At 44.3% G+C, this 13,963-nt stretch overlaps 1 protein-coding gene across 1 annotated transcript in view; it reads right to left on the bottom strand.

Annotated features, from left to right (window-relative positions):
- Positions 1-291: 291 nt before the first annotated feature.
- Positions 292-13,963, bottom strand: part of LOC117882378 (cytochrome P450 2H2-like) — a 26,665-nt gene continuing 12,993 nt past the window's right edge. The window contains exons 5-7 of the mRNA XM_034780538.1: positions 12,646-12,806; positions 10,198-10,374; positions 292-315 (exon numbers count right to left, since the gene is read on the bottom strand). Coding sequence (XP_034636429.1) covers positions 292-315; positions 10,198-10,374; positions 12,646-12,806 — 362 coding nt within the window. The remainder of the gene's footprint in view (positions 316-10,197; positions 10,375-12,645; positions 12,807-13,963) is intronic.

Genomic DNA, 13,963 nt, shown 5'->3' with positions numbered 1-13,963 from the left:
ATTTAGAGAAAACATTAAGAACATTCCCACTTCGTCACAGAGCCGCTCCCTGGCTTCTACAAACAAAGGCACTGAATAGTTTGTGAACAGATTTCAGCAGTTGTTCATTTAGACCAGTGGCTCTCAACCTTTCCTGTATTGAGCTCCCATACTAAAACAGGAACAAGTTTTGCAGCGCTCCCATCTCCAGTCTAGTCATAGATGGTGAAGATGGTCTTCGCCCCCTGAGCCTGTCTGCAGCCCTCCCACTTGAGAACCCCCAACTCAAGATGATCCACCGTTTACTATTTGTTATCTGTAGTTCTTGACGGCATGCTGGAGTGAGAGGAGAACAACAAGTGAGGAATAATGAAGAACACGTTTTCAGATGAGCACTTGCTCTACTAATATTCACAGAGCTTTCCAAATATATTAACATTTGCATGGTTAAGCCAACAGTCCAGTGCTTGTGGACAACAAATAGTCTGGTCACCGGAATAACAGTGGAGTAAATACCCCATGTTTACTTGCTAAACTATTTGCAAATCTCTTTGTATAAGTCAATCGATTCTAATATCCTTTTAGAAGTATTTTTTGTTTTGGAATATCCTGGACAGTGCACATTGCAGGGATAGAGAGCAATGGAATCCCATTAACTGTTACATCTCCTGTCCTCTAACCTCAGCTTTTCTAAAGATCTACCCAAATCTACATATGATGAAGACAACTTGGTTCAGATTATATTTGACTTTTTCTTGGGTGGATCTGAGACCTTAACCACTACCCTGTGCTGGGGCCTGCTTTATGGTGCTTATTCCAGACATCCAAGGTGAGAGGGATATGCTTACCATGAATCTCATTCATGTAGTTAATTAGCCAATTATGAGCCTTTTTGTAGAAGAATGCAAACACTAGTGGTGGCTGAGCTACAGTCAGAAATGGATGCATGGGGGCAAGATTTTCACTCTCTGGAAACTTAACTTAGTTTTACTGAATGCTGTCAGAATCCTCCATCCTGTACAAACAACGAGAAAAACACGGTCTCAACCTCAAGGAGCTCATAGTCTAAATCTAAGGTAGACAGAACAGTACCCATGGCTGAAGGCACGCAAGGCGAAACGGGAATTCAGCCTCTACAGTAATAGTAGGGTAAACATCCCTGTGCAGTGATCTCTCTGCAGGCTGCCAAAACAGAGCATCAGTAGCTGCTACAGAGCCAGCGGCTTAGGGTGACCAGATGTCCCGATTTTATAGGGACAGTCCCGATTTTTGGGTCTTTTTCTTATATAGGCTCCTATTACCCCCCATCTCTTGTCCCGATTTTTCACACTTGCTGTCTGGTCACCCTACGAGCTGCTCCATCCTGTACTCTTGCTATCAGAGAAAGGAAAGGCAGAGGTGAGGTTTTTAAGGTCAGGCTTGACAAAGCCCTGGCTGGGATGATTTAGTTGGGAATTGGGGTCCTGCTTTGAGCAGGGGGTTGGACTAGATACCTCCTGAGGTCCCTTCCACCCTGATATTCTATGATTCTATGATAAACTACAGGTGGATTGGCCAACCTAGATCAAGAGATAATGAAAAAAAACTTTCTTCCTTTCTTTTATTCTTGAGCCCAGTCTGAAAGCTGCAGAGATCCCTGAGTAGAACTCTGGGCAGGTCTACACTTAAAAGGCGGCATCAGCACAGCTAACCCCCTCCTCTGGCCATTTTGTGAATAGCACCAATAGTCTGGTGGGCTCAGACTCTAGAGCGAATTCGCAAATAGTTTTGGGTCGACCAAAACTGCATTTTTCAGCCAATAAACTTTTCACCCCGCTGTAATTTCAGTTCTGTGGGGAATGTGTTGCTCTCAGCAGGTTCTATTAGTTTCCAGTTATATTCTTTTTTTTTTTTAAGTTGGGTCTTTAAATAAATAAACAATAACCAACATATTGCAATGTGTATCACAGCAAATAAAAATGTCAGCGCTAATGAGCCCTTTTGCTGGGTAACAGAAACAACGTTCTATATCTACAGTAGTGTTAACGTTCGTAGGGAAATGGCAGGAGAGGGACGAGGACAGGGGGAAGGTCAGAGGAGGAAAAGGGGAATGGAGATGAGGGATGTAGTTGCACAGGGGGGCAGCAGCATTAAGACTGGTTAGGATAGGTTGCCCTCCGATGGGAAGTACTGATGTAGCTATATCCTGTAGAGCCACAGACTCTCCCTCCTTCCCGGGAAAGGGTCCTCTTCTCACTGATGAGGATCTCTCAGGGGCTCTGTAACGGGGGTGATACTCCCGTCTCATCTATGGGATCAGGATACCAGCAGGAACATTTCACCTCACTATCAGATTTGTTATTGTTGTTGTTGTTTCCTGAGTTGTCCCCAAGAATAGGGACGGGTCTACTCATTATATTCACTGTTAGGAATGATTTTGTGGTGATCCTTCTCGCTCTCCACAGCATCAGAAATGCTCTAATTTATCCCAACCAGCTAATTTTATCATTAGGGGCCATTCTGCTAGTCCAGGATCACTGGGCCATAATGTACTAGGGCCACCTTTTCTCCTCCCACAAGACTGTTCTCCCTGTTCTGTCACAGTCACGACACCCAGGGAATCTTCTACACAAGGAGAATCCCCAGTGGTTGATTAAGCCAATTTTCCATCCTGTTTGCTCTGCTAAAGGAGCGCAATGGGAGTGGAGCAGGGCCAAAATCCTGGCCAAATATCACTTCCTTGACAACATCTTTATACCCTTTAACCTCCCTCCCCCCCAAAAAATTTAGAATATCTGGAAATGAGCAGTTAAGAGATTCACCCTGTTTCCCACAGCGACACAATCTTTCATCACCTATAACTAACTAAGTACTAAATACTACTAACTATAAACACTAAAACTATAAACTGCTGGCTAACTGATGCAAATGCTACAGGGACCTCCAACTCTCGCCATGGGCAGTGAGAAGGAACTGAGAGAGAGGCGGTGGGTGTCCCTTTTATGCCCTTACCTGGCAAAAGTTTCCAACTCAAAAGCACTGTGCACACAGACCCCTGCAGTGGAATGTATTTGGGCACACTCACTCGAAGAACAATGGTTACTATACAGGTAAGTGACTGTTCTTTCTTTTCTAATCTTTGACGATGATGGAATCCACCTGCCGGGACTCACCTGCACCCCAGGAGCATTTCAATGGTATTCACTGATTCCTGACATCAAAGGTTAGAAAAGAACTGATGGTTGGAAGCACAGTGTCCCATACAGGAGCAGATATTCACTGCTCTGCTACTGGTTCATGAGTCCGGATCAAAGACTTACCAGAGGGACTCCAACCAGTCTTGCAAATGAAGCATGGACCCACATTCACTTTTGGAGAATTGCATATTATACAAGAAGCTATAAGTTAGGAATAACATTCCTAAGGCACCCATCCCCACATGAACTAGATGCACCTGACTCAGCCAGTCATTTTTTATTTCTCGCTTTACAATAATTTTGGATACCAGTACTTCAATAAGATCATTATCCCTCACACTGTGCCTTCTCCTTCTGCCTGATCCTGCAGTGAGATGACAGGAATCTGTACATTGCCCCAGTTGCTGAGGTCATCTACTGAGCACTATGGATTCATTGCAGGATTGAGCAGAAAGGGCCAATGATGGACTGAGAAACAGCAAGCCCTGAAGAAAACGGGTGAAAACTGAAGAGATTTGTTGATTTGTAACCTTTTCAGTACTACAGACATAAACGTACAACATGTAGTGCGAATCCTTTGGTGAGCTAGAAAAACGCCAGTGCTCTAAGGATTAAAAACCAATGTGTCTGAAAGTTCTATATTGTCAAAAGTCCCTCTTTAAAAATGTGTGCCTTTTCCTTCTTCACTAGTCAGAAATACTGTCCCCTGTTGTTTAATTCTTATAAACATCAGGTTTCATATGAATTTGACGCATCCCACATTAAAAAGAGACAGAGTTTAGGGATCAGGTTGATTTTCACATTCGCAATACTTTGACCACAACTTTCCCAAGCATGTAAAACTACTTTCTGCTACCAATAAATTTCACTTATTTCCTCAATTAGTCCATTAGACCGTCAACCAACCAGAGTGTCTAAGAATAAATACCTTCATGAGGCGATCACGATGAAACTGAAAATTGATCTGCGCCCAGTTTCCAACAACCGGGAGGGGAATTGGTCCAGGAGGAAGTTGTCTTCCTGTGCCTGTCGCAACTTCAGAAACTTCACGATCAGTAGAGAGACAATCGAGGTTATGAGAACCTGACTTATGGTCAGCATTTCACAGCTTTTTTAACCACCTTGTCTGTAGCGAAACAAATCTATTGCAGCAGTGAAGGCTGCATCTCCCTGTTGCTCTACTAGTTCTTCCCACAGAGATCTAATGCCATACAACATCCGCGCATTTTCCTCCCTCTGTCCCTCCCTTGTTGCCACTGCCCTTCCCCTCCTCTGCTTCTATTGTGTTTAACACCTTTTCAGATTAAAGCATAGTAGATCTTTATGCAAAGAAACACTCAGTTGCTACAGACTTACAGTAGTAGTACATAGATCTTTACAGACTCAACACCTCAATTCACAGTTCACATACATGAATTACAGGATTTATTATATTAAAACCCTGTCACATCAATATTATAATAAATGACAGCATCTGCCTTTTAAATTTCTTCCTCCCACTAGTCAGTTTTCAGGTCAGTGGGAAGCAAAGTCAGACGCTAAATTTCTTTGCTGTAATTTTTTAATGTGTAGCACATCTGGAAGAAATTTACAGACTTTCTGAGCACACGACAATAATGAAACAGTTGCCCTGTTCAGTTGCATTGCCCAGGGTCTAGCAGCTTGCGATAATGTGTGATGCTGACACCAGAAAAAGAATAAGAATAAGAGCTGCAAGGAGGAAAGTTATGGGGTCAAGCAATCTTGATGAATGATTCTTCTCCTGATCTCAGAGTAGCAGCCGTGTTAGTCTGTATCCGCAAAAAGAACAGGAGTACTTGTGGCACCTTAGAGACTAACAAATTTATTAAAGCATAAGCTTTCGTGGACTACAGCCCACTTCTTCGGATGCGAAGAAGTGGGCTGTAGTCCACGAAAGCTTATGCTTTAATAAATTTGTTAGTCTCTAAGGTGCCACAAGTACTCCTGTTCTTTCTCCTGATCTGTGATGCACTGCAGCCTAACGAGGAACAACACAGAGCTTATATGGCTGGGGCTGCATTGTGCTCCCCAAAACAAGCTCTGTGCTGATTTCCTTCCCTCCCTGTGGGAGGGTGAACTTGAACGCCCTCAGCAGGTTGGCGAAGAAGATGAAGAGCTCACTCCTTACCAGCTGCTCCCCCAAACACACATGGGACCCTGAAGAAGAGAAGGGGAAGGACAGTAAGTACCCAAGGATTTCTGTCTCCATAGGCCGCCTTCCAACTTGCAGGTACTTTTCAGAAGCAAGATAGTTCATTCTCGTCAGAAAGAAACCTGACTCCCGGATATCACTGCACCTGCCCCCACTCATCAGCAAGAACTTTGCGAACAGGGGCTGCTAACAGGGAGTTTCGCAAGGGAGTTCTCCAGGTGAAGGAGGAGCAATACAGCACCCTTTTGGGGACCGTGTGCTGTGGCTGGCAGTTGGAAGCTGTGAGCTTCAAAGGAAGGTTTGAAAGCTAGAAGCCTCTGGTAAGTGGCTGAGCCTTAATCAGTGGGCGGGGCATTCATACAGGCCAGGGCTTTATAAAGCAGCGCACAAGCGACCAGGGGCTGCTAACAGGGAGTTTCGCAAGGGAGTTTGGAAGGGGAGCAGGAAGGGGGCGAGGGTCCCTTGCCGGTTCCATCTGTTTTCTCTTGATTCCCCTTAATACCTATAAAGCAACTACATTCATAACTTTTTGCTTAAACAACCCTTTCAGCTGACAGGGGGCTGCAGACGGGAGTTTGACAGAGGGAGGCTTACGATGGTTAGGAAGACCCGCAACACCTGTGCCAGCACTGCTACTGTCTCCTCCACCTGTGCCTGTAGCCAGACAGAGTGCCTAAGCATGGATGCTTCTACCCAGATCCTGGTGTGGTTTTGCAAAGACTGTAACTTGCAATTTCCACTTACTGATATCCAGGCTGGGGGGACCATCCAATGTGAGAGGTGCCTGCTGGTGGAATCTCTCAGGCAGCAGGTGGGAGAGCTACAGGAGGAGGTGGCTAGGTTGAGGAGCAGCCGTATCCACGAGCAATTCCTCGACAGTGTCCATGTGGAGACAGCTGAGGTAGCTGTCCCAGTACACAGGACTGCTGATACACCACTGGTGGAGGAGGAGATGGCTCAGGGTGGACACTGGCAGCTGGTTACTTCTGGCAGCAGGCAGTGCTCCACCCTTGCTCCGAACCTTCCTGCCGTGGTTATAGGTAACCGTTATGCTCTCCTTGATACAGGAAAGAAGGAATCACTCCCTACAGTAAAGGAGGAGAAGCCTCGTACCCCTAAGGCTGGAAAGTCTGCTGCCACCACTGCGAATAGGAAACGTAGGGTAGTGGTGGTCGGAGACTCTCTGCTGAGGGGGACGGAGGCGCCCATCTGTCGCCCTGACATTTCATCTCGGGAGGTATGCTGCCTGCCGGGGGCCCGTATCCGAGACGTTACGGAGGCATTGTCGAGGATTATCCGGCCCTCTGACTACTACCCCATGCTACTCATCCATGTGGGCACAAATGATACTGCGCGGTGTGACACTGAGCGGATCAAGAGTGACTACAGGGCTCTGGGAGTACGGGTGAAGGAGTTTGGAGCGCAGGTGGTATTCTCTTCAATTCTTCCTGTCAAAGGTAGGGGCCCGGGCAGAGACAGATGCATCATGGAGGTGAATGCCTGGCTGCGAAGATGGTGTCGCCAGGAGTGCTTTGGCTTCCTAGACCACGGGATGCTATTCGAGGAAGGACTGCTAGGCAGAGATGGCGTTCACCTTTCGAGGAGAGGAAAGACCCTATTCGGACACAGACTGGCTAACCTAGTGAGGAGGGCTTTAAACTAGGTTCGACGGGGACAGGTGAGGAAAGCCCACAGGTAAGTGGGGAACATGGAGACCGGGGAGATGAGTCGGAAACAAGAGGGAGTGTGGGCTATATTGGCAGAGAGAAAGGAGAGTCAGGACAAAACTGGGAGGAAAGATCAAACCAGTATCTTAGATGCCTATATACAAATGCGAGAAGTATGGGGAATAAGCAGGAAGAACTGGAAGTGCTAATAAATAAATACAACTATGACATTGTTGGCATCACTGAAACTTGGTGGGATAATACACATGATTGGAATGTTGGTGTGGATGGGTACAGCTTGCTCAGGAAGGATAGACAGGGGAAAAAGGGAGGAGATGTTGCCTTATATATTAAAAATGTACACACTTGGACTGAGGTAGAGATGGACATAGGAGACGGAAGTGTTGAGAGTCTCTGGGTTAGGCTTAAAGGGGCAAAAAACAAGGGAGATGTCCTGCTAGGAGTCTACTACAGGCCACCTAACCAGGTGGAAGAGGTGGATGAGGCTTTTTTCAAGCAACTAACAAAATCATCCAAAGCCCAAGATTTGGTGGTGATGGGGGACTTCAACTATCCGGATATATGTTGGGAAAATAACACAGCGGGGCACAGACTATCCAACAAATTCTTGGACTGCATTGGAGACAACTTTTTATTTCAGAAGGTTGAAAAAGCTACTAGGGGGGAAGCTGTTCTAGACTTGATTTTAACAAATAGGGAGGAACTCGTTGAGAATGTGAAAGTAGAAGGCAGCCTGGGTGAAAGTGATCATGAAATCATAGAGTTTGCAATTCTAAGGAAGGGTAGAAGGGAGAACAGCAAAATAGAGACAATGGATTTCAGGAAGGCAGATTTTGGGAAGCTCAGAGAGCTGATAGGTAAGGTCCCATGGGAATCAAGACTGAGGGGAAAAACAACTGAGGAGAGTTGGCAGTTTTTCAAAGGGACACTATTAAGGGCCCAAAAGCAAGCTATTCCGCTGGTTAGGAAAGATAGAAAATGTGGCAAAAGACCACCTTGGCTTAACCACGAGATCTTGCACGATCTAAAAAATAAAAAGAAGTCATATAAAAAATGGAAACTAGGACAGATTACAAAGGATGAATATAGGCAAACAACACAGGAATTCAGGGGCAAGATTAGAAAGGCAAAGGCACAAAATGAGCTCAAACTAGCTACGGGAATAAAAGGAAACAAGACGACTTTTTATCAATACATTAGAAGCAAGAGGAAGACCAAAGACAGGGTAGGCCCACTGCTTAGTGAAGAGGGAGAAACAGTAACAGGAAACTTGGAAATGGCAGAGATGCTTAATGACTTCTTTGTTTCGGTCTTCACCGAGAAGTCTGAAGGAATGCCTAACATAGTGAATACTAATGGGAAGGGGGTAGGTTTAGCGGATAAAATAAAAAAAGAACAAGTTAAAAATCACTTAGAAAAGTTAGATGCCTGCAAGTCACCCGGGCCTGATGAAATGCATCCTAGAATACTCAAGGAGCTAATAGAGGAGGTATCTGAGCCTCTAGCTATTATCTTTGGAAAGTCATGGGAGACGGGAGAGATTCCAGAAGACTGGAAAAGGGCAAATATAGTGCCCATCTATAAAAAGGGAAATAAAAACAACCCAGGTAACTACAGACCAGTTAGTTTAACTTCTGTGCCAGGGAAGATAATGGAGCAAGTAATTAAGGAAATCATCTGCCAACACTTGGAAGGTGGTAAGGTGATAGGGAATAGCCAGCATGGATTTGTGAAGAACAAATCATGTCAAACCAATCTGATAGCTTTCTTTGATAGGATAACGAGCCTTGTGGATAAGGGTGAAGCGGTGGATGTGGTATACCTAGACTTTAGTAAGGCATTTGATACGGTCTCGCATGATATTCTTATCGATAAACTAGGCAAATACAAATTAGATGGGGCTACTATAAGGTGGGTGCATAACTGGCTGGATAACCGTACTCAGAGAGTTGTTATTAATGGTTCCCAATCCTGCTGGAAGGGCGTAACGAGTGGGGTACCGCAGGGGTCTGTTTTGGGACCGGCTCTGTTCAATATCTTCATCAACGACTTAGATATTGGCATAGAAAGTACGCTTGTTAAGTTTGCGGATGATACCAAGCTGGGAGGGATTGCAACTGCTTTGGAGGACAGGGTCATAATTCAAAATGATCTGGACAAATTGGAGAAATGGTCTGAGGTAAACAGGATGAAGTTTAACAAAGACAAATGCAAAGTGCTCCACTTAGGAAGGAAAAATCAATTTCACACATACAGAATGGGAAAAGACTGTCTAGGAAGGAGTACGGCAGAAAGGGATCTAGGGGTTATAGTGGACCACAAGCTAAATATGAGTCAACAGTGTGATGCTGTTGCAAAAAAAGCAAACATGATTCTGGGATGTATTAACAGGTGTGTTGTGAGCAAGACACGAGAAGTCATTCTTCCGCTCTACTCTGCTCTGGTTAGGCCTCAGCTGGAGTATTGTGTCCAGTTCTGGGCGCCGCATTTTAAAAAAGATGTGGAGAAATTGGAAAGGGTCCAAAGAAGAGCAACAAGAATGATTAAAGGTCTTGAGAACATGACCTATGAAGGAAGGCTGAAAGAATTGGGTTTGTTTAGTTTGGAAAAGAGAAGACTGAGAGGGGACATGATAGCAGTTTTCAGGTATCTAAAAGGGTGTCATAAGGAGGAGGGAGAGAACTTGTTCACCTTAGCCTCTAAGGATAGAACCAGAAACAATGGGTTTAAACTGCAGCAAGGGAGGTCTAGGTTGGACATTAGGAAAAAGTTCCTAACTGTCAGGGTGGTTAAACACTGGAATAAATTGCCTAGGGAGGTTGTGGAATCTCCATCTCTGGAGATATTTAAGAGTAGGTTAAATAAATGTCTATCAGGGATGGTCTAGACAGTATCTGGTCCTGCCATGAGGGCAGGGGACTGGACTCGATGACCTCTCGAGGTCCCTTCCAGTCCTAGAATCTATGAATCTATAAGAGTTCCAGCCTGTAGCACTGTACAGCTTTAGTTAGCTTGATTTGCAGTTTTTCAAATAATCCTTAAAGTTCACCTTTAAATCCAAAAAACCCCCAAGGAATATTTTCCGTTTAAAGCCGCAGCATCTCTTTACAGAATTCTGTTCGCACCAGGTGGCTGTAGGAGGTTTAATGGTGCTTCAGGGGAGCTGTAGTAACATACTTACTTTGGCTATCTGAGCCAGATAGAAGTCAATGAAATCCTGTGGTTTGCCTGGTATGCCTCTCTCCTTGTGGCTTCTGATCTCCTTCCTTATGAAAGGACACACAAACTCACAGCAAGAGTTTGCCTTCTGTTGAGGCCCTGGGAGATGATGCATGAGCCAGGGGAGAAGTTCAAACAGCTGTGGTAGAGAGAAATGGAAGGAGCTGAGAGTTACTTAACATTAGAAAGGTAACGGTAGATCTCAGAATAGACATTTTGGTAGTGGAATCAGTGAATTTATTACCCCATGAGTACATTTCAGCATCATATAGAAAAATAACATTGGGAACACGATGTTTCTATTTTGGGACTGAGAGCGCACATGCTGCATGATTTCTATCCCTGTGTTTACAAATGACAGGTTTCAGAGTAGAAGCCGTGTTAGTCTGTATCCGCAAAAAGAACAGGAGTACTTGTGGCACCTTAGAGACTAACAAATTTATTAGAGCATAAGCTTTCGTGGATGCATCCGAAGAAGTGGGCTGTAGTCCACGAAAGCTTATGCTCTAATAAATTTGTTAGTCTCTAAGGTGCCACAAGTACTCCTGTTCTTTTTGTGTTTACAAAGTGATCCTCAGAATTATAGCCTATTTCCAGCTCAAACACTACCTAGATTATAATTGCCATGACAATGCTAAAACAATCACATTAAGACACTGGGAGAGCGAGACGCAGAATCATGGACTTTTTTTTAATCCGTCTCAGCAGCTTATTAAAAAAAGTGATATGTAGGGCCAAATTCTGCCCTGACTTCAATGGGGTTGCACAGGGTGAAAGGCACAGCAAAATCTGGCCAATAAGATTCAGAATACACTTGATTTGTTTAAGGATCTTTTGTGTCCCTGCATATTTATACAAAACTTTCAGAACCAGATGTAAAATATTTATGTTATAGATACTTCAAACTTGAGGCACAGAGGATAGAATAGGAGGTGACAGCTCATGAAATGTACACAGGGTTCATCTGTTGCCCTGTTCCTTAGCAGCCTGAATTCAAGTCGCTCAAGATCCCAGGTACCAAACTTCCCTATTCTCAGGTTTTCAATCAATTCCTCCCTTCTAAGTAAGTAGATCCAGGTTGGCATCTCCCTGGCGCATCTGCTGGAGTGAAAATGAAAAATTCCTGAACCAATTTTAACGATACAGGTTGAACCTCTCTAGTTCAGCACTCTCTGGTCTGGCAACATCCGTGGTCTGGCATGATTTTATTTTGTTTTTTATGCTTTATCTACTTATTTCCTTGTGCCAATACAGTAAAATTGTGTAACAACCCTAACACTTTGTTATGAAGACAGCCAGTAAACCTTGGCTAGGCAGTGTTGCAAGCGTTGTTCCGTTTATTCGCCTCGACGAGATAAAAATAAAAAGAGACCCGCTCGCTACAATAGTGACCTCCCATAGTTCAGCAAATTCTCTGGCTCGGCACCGGTCAGGTCCCAAGGGTGCCGGACTAGAGAGGTTCAACCTGTACTTAAAACGACAGAATACTGTATTCGCACCGGACTTTACTTACACTCCTGTTGTGTAGCAAATATAGCCAAACATGTAATGTCTATTGTCTACACAAAGTACAGGGCCACTTTATCACCTAGAAATAGACAATACAACCACATAGATTCCTCATTGTCTGTCCATGCTTTGTAAGTTCGCCCAAACTATTTCACATTCTCCACTACCAAGGTACATCTCCCTGACTGATCAAACACTTTTGACACAGTGCCATCCATTACTTTTTATTCCCCTTCTCTCTCCCCCGCAGGGATTATATAGTATCCCTCTAGTTAAGTGAACCATCAGCTTCAGTTATGCCACTAAGTCAAAACTCATTGGCTTACTTTACAGCGTGGCTTCCACATGAGCAACACGCATCCTCCCACAAATATTCTCACAATCCTGACATGGATTGTCTTGTGGCATGGGAGTCCTGTTTCCATTGCATAACTCAATCCTACTACCATCCACCCATTCGCCAGGAGGAGAAACCAGCAGAGGGATCATTACAGGATCTGCCCACTCAAAACCATTATTTGTCATCCTAAGACGTGCTGTACATTCATACCACCATGCCATCACAAACCCATGCCTCTGACTTTACAGGATAAACATTATTAACACATAATATCTAAAGGCAAATTATCAAATCACATTATTAAACACAAACTTGACTGTGTTACATCTTAATAACAGCAATGTTCCCAGCACATGACAGTTCAGCATCGTAAGTATCTGACCGATACTGGGAAATTTTAACAAACAGCATCGGACTCCTGCTTGAGCCACCCAGGCTCAGGGTGCTCTGTTACAAACTCTAGTAGTTCCAGGCACGGCTGAGTTCTTTCCATGATCATGTTCACAGTCAAACCTTTCATCTGCATTTCTCATTTCAAAAGAAAAGAGATTCTTTGCTCACCAAAAAATGGAAACTGTTCCCAAAAGCCAATATACAGTCGAAGGCTTCAATCAGTTGGTGGAAGGTTTCATCCTCTAAGGAGAAGTGATGTCCAAAAACCACAGCACAAATCACGTTTGAGACAGCATGAACAATGGGGACAGAAGGATCCAGAGATTTCCCTGCAAACAGTCACAGAATCATAGAATATCAGGGTTGAAAGCGACCTCAAGAGGTCATCTAGTCCAACCCCCTGCTCAAAGCAGGACCAACCCCAACTAAATCATCCCAGCCAGGGCTTTGTCAAGCCAGGCCTTAAAAACCTCCAAGGAAGGAGACTCATTGTGAAGAGTATTATTAATACTTTCCTGTTACTGCTTCTCTATCTAGTGGGGTAGGTAAAAATTGCACACAATCCCAGAGACCACCTATGTCAATTCCATTGTTGGAAGAGAGACCAAAATTCAACAAGAAAAGTAAATATAAAGAAATAAAACCACCCCCCCAGAAAGCAGCTTGCTCAGAAAAGGGCAAATTGTTAAACTGACTCTCCCCAGCCCTTGTGCTCACAGAAAGATTCCAGTATACAGATTCTAAAGGAACTTATATTTTAAAAAAGGCATCACAATATGTCAAACAAAACACAAGGGTAGGGAAAAATAAACCCATGTAAGTGAACCATTCAAGCAGCCAGGAATAACCTATCTAAAGACCACCCCCCTTTTCCTTTGACCCCTCCCCCATCTTACTCCAGAACAATAGAATAACTATAAATAAGACTATTTACAAGTACAATCCATTAGCCAATGGCACGATCGGATCAACATTCCCCTCTCACTAAAATAGGTTCTAGCGTCCCATGCTGAGAGAGACCTTTTGCTGAGTGTGTAATTGCTGTGTGTAATTTGTTGTACAGTTCCTGCACACTCGGTATCTAACTCACTGTCTTGTAAGTATATAAAAAGAGAGATTGTAAATAAAACCTATATTGATTTTCTTCTCCTATTCCCCCACCTTGTAGTCAAGCTCTTCCCTCTGGTCAGTACAACCACTGGCATTTGTTTTACATTAGAACGGAGTTGCTCTGGGTTTAAGCTCTTTCTCAAGTTATGTGGTTGAGGGGCCTTGGACACGTCACTTAACCTCCCTGTATCGAAGTTTCCTTAGCTTTAGGGCATGGCTACACTTGCAGATGTAGAGCACTATGAGTTAAACCAGCCTTCGGAGAGCGCAGTAGGGAAAGCGCTGCAGTCTGTCCACACTGACAGCTGACAGCGCACTGGCGTGGCCATATTTGCGGCACTTGCAGCGGCATTGGGAGTGGTGCATTATGGGCAGC

This window comes from Trachemys scripta, chromosome 9 (genome assembly GCF_013100865.1).
Source record: "Trachemys scripta elegans isolate TJP31775 chromosome 9, CAS_Tse_1.0, whole genome shotgun sequence".
NCBI classification, from domain to species: Eukaryota; Metazoa; Chordata; order Testudines; family Emydidae; genus Trachemys; species Trachemys scripta.
This window is presented reverse-complemented; position numbering and strand designations above follow the sequence as displayed.